Source organism: Vigna unguiculata, chromosome 1, assembly GCF_004118075.2.
Source record: "Vigna unguiculata cultivar IT97K-499-35 chromosome 1, ASM411807v1, whole genome shotgun sequence".
Taxonomy (NCBI): domain Eukaryota; kingdom Viridiplantae; phylum Streptophyta; class Magnoliopsida; order Fabales; family Fabaceae; genus Vigna; species Vigna unguiculata.
In genome coordinates this window covers 24711813-24723410 of record NC_040279.1, presented here as the reverse complement: position 1 = coordinate 24723410, position 11598 = coordinate 24711813, and the positions used below count along the sequence as shown (strand labels likewise).

At 33.1% G+C, this 11598-nt stretch overlaps 1 protein-coding gene across 1 annotated transcript; it reads left to right on the top strand.

Annotated features, from left to right (window-relative positions):
- The first annotated feature begins 6962 nt into the window (after window positions 1-6962).
- LOC114190130 (cation/H(+) antiporter 15-like) lies at window positions 6963-10063 on the top strand. Its single transcript, XM_028078915.1, has 3 exons — window positions 6963-7199; window positions 7721-8725; window positions 8819-10063. The coding sequence occupies exons 1-3, from the start codon at window positions 6963-6965 to the stop codon at window positions 10061-10063; spliced, it is 2487 nt and encodes an 828-aa protein (XP_027934716.1).
- Window positions 10064-11598: the final 1535 nt, after the last annotated feature.

Below are 11598 nucleotides of genomic sequence, written 5' to 3'. Positions count from 1 at the left end.
ATTTAATAGCTTTTAAACTACTAAATAAAGCATTATATAATGATAACACAAATCAGATAGCATGGAAGTTAAGTATAATCTTATACAGTCATCCAAAACTGAGTAATGACAATACTATATGTACAAGACCTCTAGAAGAAAATGAAAGTAAATTCTAACCACTTACTACAAAACACACCTATCTATAGGACCTCTGGATACTACTGCTCAGTCCTACTATCAACACCACGCGAAAACTCTCTACTTGCAGCCTCCTCTGCTCACACATTTAAGTGATCATTGCAAAGAATAAAACAGAGGTAGACAAACATCAAACATAAAACACGTAGGGTAAGCTAATATGATTTAAAGAAGGTTACATTAGAGTGAGAGCATAATAACAATCAATTATCACAAATTCACACAGGAACATTCCAATACTCACACGTCATTCAACTCTAGACTCAATTATCCAGATATATGCAATTAACATCGGACCTCTTGGTGGCTTGCACCGGTGTATGATTCCCAAACTCTGTAGAGTTTGGCCTCAAGGGGTTATCACCCAATCATCACACCAGGTAAGTCTCCTTCGCGCCAAAGACTTGATCAAGTCCAATGGCTAAGACCTTTTGCTACTCCTCACGACATAATTCATTATACTCTATATGAGCCTTAATGGTTATTGGAGCGTCAGGATACCAACCAAAACTAAGTTCTCATGTCTTTACATACCTTACCTCATCCACACTTAAAATTTCTCCATAAAATTTCTCCATAATTCACATACAACAAGTCCATATTCACCCAATCTCACTCAAAGCATACCAAGATAGTCAAAATAATCCATTTCAAATCAGTTAATGCAATGAAACACATCAAAACAACAAACACATGAAATCTGGCAGCTCAGCGCTCAGCCTCAGATCCAACGCTCAGCCTCAACATTAAAATTTCGTTCTAGACCTGTAGGGGTCCCAACGTTGGGGCACCGCTCGGCTGGCGCTCAGCCTCATTCTTCTCGCATTTTTCAACGCTAGGCACCGCTGGGCTGGCACTCAGCGCTGATCCTCTCGCATTTTTCAAGGCTCAACCTTAAATTTTGAGGCTCAACTTCACACCAGAAAACAACAAAGATTCTGGTTTTCGTTGGGAGATGTTTCACTTGATTTCATGACCCAAATTGGCACCTCCATGGCAGTGTTGTCTAGTTTTCAAAATGGTTTTCAAGCAAAGTGAGATGATACCAATTAGAGCCATGATTCAAGTGTTCATTTTCCAATTCAACCTCAATTCACACAATGCAATCACAATTTCACTTATACCAAACATCAAACAATTCACATTGCATCACACTTCAAACAATCAATTCTGATTACACACAATTACATTCATTGTATCCTCTAATTAAATTCAATTATTAGTTTCCCTTACCTAATTGATTTGTGCGACTACAGCAAAAACCTAAAACCCCTTTTCCATTGCCGATGCTCACAAATCAACCTAAAATTATCAGAAACACGATCAGAGAACATCATTAGAGCCACTGATCGACAAGAAATTTTTACAAGATACGCAAATCTCACATGCGATACAGATTACATCACATGCAGGGTTTTCAAGAAAAGATCGAGAAAAGAGCATAATTATAACTTACTCAATTCAAGGTTCTGATCGGACAGACTTGGAGATCTCGCTACAGTGATCACTCTGACGGTCTCTAATTTCAAAAAGGATGAGAGAATGCTGAGATATTTTAGAGAAAAGTCAAAGAGAATTTAGAGAACAAAGTTTTAGAGAAATAGTGTTTTCTAAATAATGAAATCCTTTTATAAAATTTCTATTTATATATAAACGGTTTATTATTAAAATAATAATAATAATAGGATCTCATTATTTTAAAGTCATTCTTTTAATGTGATTTTCTAGGTTTTCACATTCTCACATAAACAAAATTTATATAAAAAATTCTAATTAAATTTTCTTAAATTAAAAATAGTTAAGTTCTAAGAAACTATATTTTTTATTTGAAATAAAATTTTATACTTTGCACGAGTTCAAACTTTTTTCCCAACCTACTAATACATATCTACCTTTTCAAATTTAATATTACTCATAAAAGATTATCAAAAATGTATCAGGATTGTTCTCAATATAATTTTTATTTTAAAAAAATGACTATTATAAATTTGCAAATTTATATGACAGAATTTTTTATTAAGTTGAACTCTCAATATTAAATAACTATATTTTAATATTTTAATATTCATATGGGATAATAAAATATTAATATGATATTCTATTAAATGTATGGTTGTGAATGACCATGTATTTATTAACTAAAAAAATACACTTAATAGATAGACTTTTCTCTATTTAACTCTATAAAAAATGATTTATATAAGTTAATTTTAAAGCATACCAAAAATAAATTTTCTTTTCTTTTTTTCTATTCTTGTAAACATTTAACAAAATTGTTCTTTAAAACTAAAATAAGAAATGAAAAGAAAAAAGTAAATTAAAAATATATAACTTATTTTATAGATCTATAAAGAAAACAATACCTAATGTTTCTTGAAAACAAGATAATCTTAAAAGTATAAATTATCGTAACATCCCATTTTAGTAGTATAAAATTATTAAAATACGACATTTCATATTATAAAATAAATTAGAGCACACGACTGATGTATATGAAAATCAACATTTTATAGTTATCTAAAATATACCAAAGCAATGGTACCATAAGTACAAAATAATGCCACAAGCAGAACTTAAACATGAAATAGTTGTCCAAAAAGATTTATCACAGAGCAAGGAATTACAAAATAAACAGTTCCAAAAGGGGCTCAAAAGAGAGTTAACAAACATGCCTACATTAAACACCACCGTCTCTGCCATTCGCACGATCACCAGAAGTTTCCACATCTGCTCACATCAAGATTGGTAAACAAGAAGCAAACACAAAGAGAAAGGGTAAGCTAGTTGCAAAAAGAAAAAGAAATACATACACACACCACACACATACACACACACACACACACACACACACACATATATATATATATATATATATATATATATATATATATATATATATATATATATATATATATATATATATATATATATATATATATATATATATAACACTTAAAAGAATTGCAAAACAACGCACCAATTATACTAAGCAAAGCAATATCAACTAACTCATCACACAAGATAACACTCTAGACTCAATTATTCGGATCTAGACATTGATGTATGACTCTTGGTGATTTTTGCACTTGTGGTGGCCTCTACTACCTGCAGAGTCATTGTCAATGGGTTTCATCCTACCACACAAGGTTAGTCCCTTTAATCGTCATAAGAACCCTAGGGTTGTTCTTAAAGACAGGACCACCTGCCCCTCTCACCACATGATTCATTCTACTCTACATGAGTCTTGAATGAACATTAGAGTATTAGGATAAACCTGTAGTACTGACTCCTTACATCAATGATCACACTACTAATTAAATCAAATAGGATTTTCCCATGGAATCTCATATATTCTCATACAAACATTTGAAAACACATATTAAAAACCATACAACATATGTCTCTCTTGAAAAACACCTAATTCTTATAATTTTTATCCAATCCAACTTAACAACACATTATGCAAATGATTTGGAATTTTTGAAATAAAATTGCAGCTTGTGTAAAGCTCCAAAAATTTTGTATTTGTATTCAAATTAAAGATGATTGAATCAAGAACCAAATGCAACAAGAACCAACTTAATTGAATAACTATAGAGAAAGTTATGCACCAAACAAGCAACAAAGGTCAATGTTGTCAACAACCAAACTACAGGGACCTTGCGATAAAAACTGCTCTCACTACAGAGCTCTGATTCAAGATTCGACCGATCAAAGTCAAGAACTATGTGTTAAGGATCAACTGTTAAATTTTCAGCTCGATCCAACTGTTAACGAAGTATGAACCTTCATTTTACGAAAAGTGTGCAGTGTAGGAAAATGGGTAGCGTCACACCATATGCTTCTTTGTTGTGAGATTTTGACTTGTTCCACTACACAATTTGGTATCTTGCCCTTTTATCTTCTCAAACTCATTTCAAAGTGGTTTATAGATGATATCAAACTGACCAATTGCAACAATCAATATCTCTCAGTCCAATTGCATTTTAAACTTCCTAAAATTCTCTAACCCATAGATACCCAAACATGAAATTCATTCTCATTCAATGAAATCATCAATCAAGCATACTTAGCACATTCCATAACAAAAATAAGTACACTCTATTTAAAAGAAAAAGAAGGAGTTCTAGCTTCCCTTATCTTGAAAGATGATAACCCAACAACAGGCCCCAAAAGAAGAGCACCACGACACAACTACAGTTGTAAAGTACGAACATAAAGACGGGAATAAGTCTCTAGGGACAAACCCAAGACAGAACCAAGATAGCTTAGTTGGAAAAGGAAAAAAAAAATGAAAGGTCGAACTTAACTTACATGGAAGAAGCATGTTCTGCTAGTTTGGGGAGGAAAAAGCTTATGCCCTAACAAAGCTTTTGCTTCACAACTATAAGTGAGAGGGGAAATTGTTTCTAAAAAAAATGAGATAGAATAGTGAGTGACTGGGTAGAGTACTAAGGTGGGCTGACTATGAGCCCTTATTTATTAAAGTTGAGCTCATTTACTTAAAACAGTCTTACAACTATAATCTTAATATCTCCCCTTTGAAAAAAAAGTGAACGTTCACCATAAAATCTCTTATTAATAATTAATTTTAGTAATAAAAAATAATTAATTATTATAGTGACCAATTTATATATTAATTTATAAACTAAAAATTATTTGTATCTAAAATACTTTCTAAATTAATTTCTAGATTGGTCATTATAATAAATTGGTCGCTAATTTTAGTTACCAAGGTTCTAGCTATAAAAGAATTAATCTCTAAAATTAAATCTAAATTGATTATTAATAGAGCAAACTTAGAGACTAACCTTTTTACTAGCTGAAACCTTGATAGTTAATGTTAATGATCAATTTATTAACAAATTTACTGTAATAATTTAAAAATTATTTTAATTACTAATAATTTTTTATTTATAAATTAGTATCTATAATAATTAATTATTTTTTATTCCTAAAATTAGTTACAAGAGATTTTCTTGATAAAATTAATTTTCTTGATTTGAAATTTTTCTTCGCCAGCATCAGGTTCACTAGTTTAATAGTAAGTCTTTCTTCGTATATTTTATTTATCTTACTCATTTCTTTGTTTTTCTTTCTTTCTGTTCAACTTGAATTCCATGGGTAAATAAGAACCTATTGCATGCATCCAAAGATGCTCTTTGTCGGCACCATGATGGTGGACCACACTCTGCCTCTATCATACTCTTCCTGCAAATTCAAGTTTAATCCACCACATTTCTCTTACTGTTGCAAAATTACAACCATCATGTGAAGCTTTCTGCATAATCTAACAATTTTGAATCTCTGTTTGAGTTGGACCCTTTTTAAAGATTTCAAAATAATGTATTCATTTTATATATTTCTGTTTACCTTAAATTATATAGTTTTATCTTTTATTTAATCAAAATAATAATTTCTCTTTTTCAGTTCAAGTAACCATGCAACTCTCCATTTAAGAAATAATTATCTATCTCTTGTTTTTACAAAATTAATATACTAATAAATGTGTATATAATTTTGAAAATGGTGAATATGTTATTATATGTTTATATGTTTATGACATGTTAATATTCATGCACTATATAGTTTTTGGAACAAAATTATTTTTGAGATCTAAAAGTTAAAATATTTTTTAAACTATTGTGTGACACAACATGCTTTGTGAATGGTTGACAATTGATAAAATTGAATGGTGTTGTGAGATGAAGTTTGGGTAAGTTGTTATATTATTATTAATATATATTATTGGTTATGATGTTTGTGTGTAATGATTGTATGTATGTTGATAAATAGAAATAAATACTGGTACATATGTTCATCTAAATGCATAACACCGAGGAACTTTGAGTTTGTTTCTAGAAAAAAAAATTGTTTTTAAACAAAAGAAACTGTGAAGTAAGTACACTTTAATTTAATAATGAATTTTTAAATATTCCTTTTGAATTATTTGAATAAATAAATATAAGTTTCAATTTTTATTTCCGTTAATCTTAAATGATAGTATCAAAGTTGCAAAATAAAATATTTTAAAATTTACAAATTTCATTAACTACCTCAATAGTAACCTAGTAAGGAAATTGCACTACCGATGTGAGAGTTGAAGATGTTTGTATTCTAGGTTAAATGACGAAGTAATCCCAATTTTCGCCTAATAGGTTTATGTAATGTGTAATATCGATTAAGTTGTTAATCGGCCATTGTGGTTGACCTGTCCCGCACAATTGTAGGAAAACTTTTTGCCATTTTCAAGAAGAAAAATGATACAGTAACTACCAAAATCTTAAAATCTTAAAGAAGGAAATAAAACAACTCATTAATTATGTTCTATTTGATGTAAAATTTTAATTTTACAGATATGAATATTTCGAATGTGTGAAAAGGACAAATATACGGGTATATTTAACAAAAAAATATCATAACTTAACAATATAAATGATTGTTTTGTGGAAATCTATCGCGAAATACAAAGGGATAGGACACGTACACCTTAAACAGAATACAAAATAGAAACATTGTAGAGCAAAGAAAACGAATTGTCTAAAATTAAGCATGCAAGTGAAGCAACCGTATAATAATAATCATAACACTGAGACATCTACCTGGAATTAACTATGTGTTCCTTTTTCATCTGTTTTTCACACTTCCACAAAAACTCTTTCCTTCTCCCTATGATGTTTCCCTTAATTATATTCGTCATTCTGTAAACCAGAGAAGAACAGAAAAGGTTGATCAGATTGCAAAGAAAAATTAAAATTACTGTATCGGAGTGAGCCATTCAGATGAATTCTTCCGACTACGAAAACACTTATTCCACCATTGTCATAGACTCCAACCATACGCTGAAGGTGTGCTTCGATAAGTCTATTTATCCAGGTTCTGCCCTTTGGCTGGAAAATTCATTGGAGGAAACACTTCCTTCATTTGTCCTGCAATTCGCCATTATCCTCGCTCTCAACCGCTTCTTCTTCGTTCTTGCAGAACAATGCCATTTACCTCGTATTGTTGCCAATATTTTTGTAAGTGCTTTTCGACTTATGATGATGATGTTAATATATCATCACTTTGAATTCTCAATCTTAACAAGTCAAGATAACATATAACAAAACAAAGATATAATCAGATAAAGAGTAGAAACTTTTGTGGTTGTAAATTGCTTTGCAGTCATGATTATAGTTTAGGGTTTCGTTACAATCCTTAATATTTCAAGACATTACAAAATAATTGGTGTTGCAGCAATTGCAGTCACGACACGAATATTCTGAGATGAAAGGTTTTATCTTACTGTTGCGTATCACAATTTAAAACCATAATCACAATGGGTTTGTGTAATACAAAATGAGTCTTATAAAGAAAAGGTTATCAACCATTTATGGACTACCAGCATCCTTCACTGGTTACCTTATGCAGAGTTTAGTCATGAATCATGATCATATAATATTGAATTATATAATAACTTCACCAAAACCTTGTTTATATTTTGCTTTGATTTTGATTATTGGTTAGCAATTGACTTAAGCTTTTGTGATTATGTTCCAAGACTGGTTTTCTGTTAGGTACATCTGTCATGGGACGCTGGAAAGTTTTCATGGACCAGTTATTTCCTTTCAGCAACATGATACCATTGGAGACGGTGGGATCGTTGGCCCTTGTTTACTACGTGTTCCTGGTGGGCCTAGAGATAGACTTGAATCCAATAAAGACGTTGAACAGAAAGACCAAAGTTATAGCCATTGCAAGCACCATCTTCCCCATACCAATAGGAATTGGCTTGTACTACCTGCTTGTCACGGACATGGGGCGAAAACATTTGGACAGTGACAACGTTAGACCAAAGGGTGCAATATTATGGGGGCTCGCCCTTTCGTGCAGCAGTGAGTTCCCTGAGATTGCAAAGATCCTTTCAGATCTGAAGCTTCTTCTCACGGAGAACGGACAACTGGCTCTCACAGCTTCTCTCCTTAACGACTTGACTTCATGGACCCTTCTTGTCTTGGCCCTATCACAATTCTACCACGCTTCAGTGGTATCGTTTGTCATCACCGTGGTGGTTCTGTTCTTGTGTTTTGTGGCACTTAACCCCCTTTTCAAGTGGGCATTCAACAATGTGGGAATGGCGGATAAAGAGTTCTTGGAGTCACAGGTCATATTTGTGCTGAATGTGGTTTTGGTTGTTGGCTTGTTAACTGATGGACTGGGCGTGCTTTCGATAACGGGGGCTTTCTTTCTGGGTGTTGTGATACCTCAGGGGTCGCTTAACAATGCGGTGCAGGACAAGGTGCAGGATTTTGTGTCTGTTATGCTGATGCCTTTGTTCTTTGTGGTTGTTGGAGAGAGGATTAGGATCCAAGACTTGGCCTTGCAGACACATTGGACAACTGTGTTGGTGGTGGTTGTGTTGGCCATGGTGACCAAGATTGTCTGCACTATGGCTGCCACTTGGTTCTACCGGATGCCACACATGGAAGGATTATCCCTTGCAATGCTCATGAACACTAAAGGAATAATGCCATTGATCATTCTCTGCACCGGCAGGGACAGACATGTAAGTTATACCTTACAAACTTAACATCGTAACATGCCATATTTATAAATTAAAAACATGCAACATTGAAAGTATGGATATGTGTGTCTGTAGGAACTGGACAGCCAAACCTTTGGGGTGATGATGTTGGCGTGCTGGTTAATGACAATCCCAGTGGGACCTGTCTCATCAGCTCTGGCAAATGCACTGAAAAGCAGAATGGTTATGGGAAGCCTAAGAAGAACGCATGACACACAACCAGACTCACCCCTGAAACTCCTAGCCTGCATCCACACAAAGCGCGATGCAAACGTGATTATCGACCTCTTAAAAGCCTCATGTCCCTCTGTGAGAAACCCTATCCAACTTCTAGCAGTGGAACTGAACAAAACGACCAATCGCCCCGCCGCGGCACTCATCATAAGGAACGCTCGGAACACATCCTTCACCTCGAGGTCCTTGAAGCTAGGCTCCGAAGACACCCTGGGAAGCTTCGACACTCTCAACCAGGCCATCTTCGCAGAGAAAATTAGTATCATGTCAGACTACAACACCATGCACCAGGACATCATCAACCTCGCACGACACAGAGGTGTGACACTTATCTTATCCACATTCCACAAGCAACCAACCTACGATGGTTTGGGAGCAGGAGCTGCAACTGCAAGAGCTGTGAACATCATCAACCGCGACCATGCAAGCAAAGACGAGAAGAAAGTGGTGTTAGAGAGTCTGGCTAAGAATGCACCGTGTTGTTTGGCCATATTGGTGGACAGAGGGTTGAGTGGCAAGCGTTCGAAGGAGCTACGCGTGGCTATGTTCTACGTGGGTGGTGCTGATGACCGTGAAGCTCTTTCTTATGCATGGAGGATGACTAGGAGTTCTGATGTGAATTTAACGGTGGTGAGGCTTGTTTGGGAGAACCCTAATGACGAGTTTGATGAAATGGATAAGGAGTTCATCAAAGGGTTTATGAAACAGATGGGGGATTCGACAAAGGTGAGGTATTTGGAGAAGGTGGTGCGGGATGAGAAGAAAACAGTGAAGCTTTTGAACAAGATAGGGAAAAAAGGGTTTGATTTGTTTGTTGTGGGAAGAGGGCATGGGAGGAAGATGTCATTGGCACAAACGGTGGATCCTGTGTTGGAGGAGGCTGTGTTAGGGCCTCTTGGGGATGCTTTGACGGATCTGAACTCTGCGGCTGAAACCTCGATTTTGATATTCCAAAGACAGGGTGAAGAAGTGGAAGGGAAGCATGTGAGGTCTGCATCATCTCCTGATGGAAATGTGTTTAGTTGCATGATGGAGCAGATGCTGATGTGCCCTTCAACCAAGTCTACTGTGATTTTACCTCAGTAGACCTACAAATTTTGTTGTTAATTAAAAACTCATTTTCTTTTGTAAAATGGAGATCTTTTGAACTATGCAATGCAATGCAATGAATGATTTCCAGCAAGAGAAATCCTGTGGTGCTGTGTGATTTTCCACGGATGCAACTCATCATATTTAAAGTGTGTTTGGATACAAATTTTAAGGGTTTTCCGAATTTTTCTTCCTAAAATATAGATTCTTTTTCAATAGAAAAATAGTTTTAAACCCCTATCATGTTTTATGGTATTAAAATTTATATATTTTATTAAATGAAATTTTGGAAAGAAGTAGAGAATGAAATAAAATAAATATTTTAAAATAATAGTAAAGATAGTATATGTATTGAGTAGGTATATTTAAAATTATTATTTACTTATAAATATTGAGATATTTTTATTAAGATATTTTTAATAAGAATGATTTAGTTGATGTTAACAGTAAATATTTGTTATTATTTAATAATATTAATTTTCTATTAGTAATTTTAAAAATAATTATTTGTCCACTCGATTCTTCTTGTCGTTTCCTTAATGTTCTTTTCATTTATTTATTTTTAACTCACTTCGATCAATCTATTTATTCCAATTTTTCGAAAAATATTGAGTTGTCGGCAGTCATAGAAACATAATTTCCACTAATTAATATATTTTATTTTTATTTTTATTATTACTATATTATTGGTATTTTATTAACAATGATTATATTGATTTTTATTTAATATTATTACACATATTTGAATTTTAACGTTTTTTATATTGCCTATTATTTTTAAGTTACTTAAAGTAATAAGAAGAAAAATTAAATATTTAATAGATGAATTTATTTTTAAGTTTAACTTACTTTGTTACGTGTTTTTGTTGAGTTTATTGCTAGTTTTGGATTAATATTACAATTGAATTTTGTGGTTAGTTTCCTTGAGCGCGTTTAGTGGAAACTGGAATTTTACGAAAAAAACAAATTATCTCCAGCACTTAATGATTTTTCAACTGCAACAAAGTATTTAGGTAAAATCTTTGACAAATCCTTCTTCAATGAATACTCTGAATAATTGTTTCACTTTTTATCTGTTTTTTTCTTTATTGCTCATCTTATTAGAGCTTCGCATGTAACATCAACTCCACAAAACTAACAATCCAAATTTGTAGGAACTTACAACCTAACGGGCAATACAAATCTTTAGGACTGGACAAAATAAACCAAACTGCACTACACTACCAAAAACTGCATTGAACTAAAAAATTGTTCGCATGAACTACATTGAACTGAAAAATAGTTCAGATGAATTGAACTGAACTGTTATTCTTCAAGATAAATTGGACTGAATTGCATTGTACTATAATATAAATTGAACTGAACTGTTATAAACTGAACTGTTTTATGAACTGTACTACGTCAGAACTGAACTGCACTATTTTTGGACTGAACTGCACTCATTTTTAACTTAACTACATTGTTTTTGAACCGTTTTTGAACCGAATTGCACTGATTTTGAATAAACTTCACTCTTTTTTAACTGAATTGTA

Excerpts from the sequence above, each read along its gene's own strand:
- LOC114190130 (XM_028078915.1), top strand. The coding sequence starts at position 6,963 with ATGAATTCTTCCGACTACGAAAACACTTATTCCACCATTGTCATAGAC. Across the intron at positions 7,200-7,720 it reads GTATTGTTGCCAATATTTTT|ACTGGTTTTCTGTTAGGTAC; the intron begins GTAAGTGCTTTT and ends TTATGTTCCAAG. Across the intron at positions 8,726-8,818 it reads GCACCGGCAGGGACAGACAT|GAACTGGACAGCCAAACCTT; the intron begins GTAAGTTATACC and ends GTGTGTCTGTAG.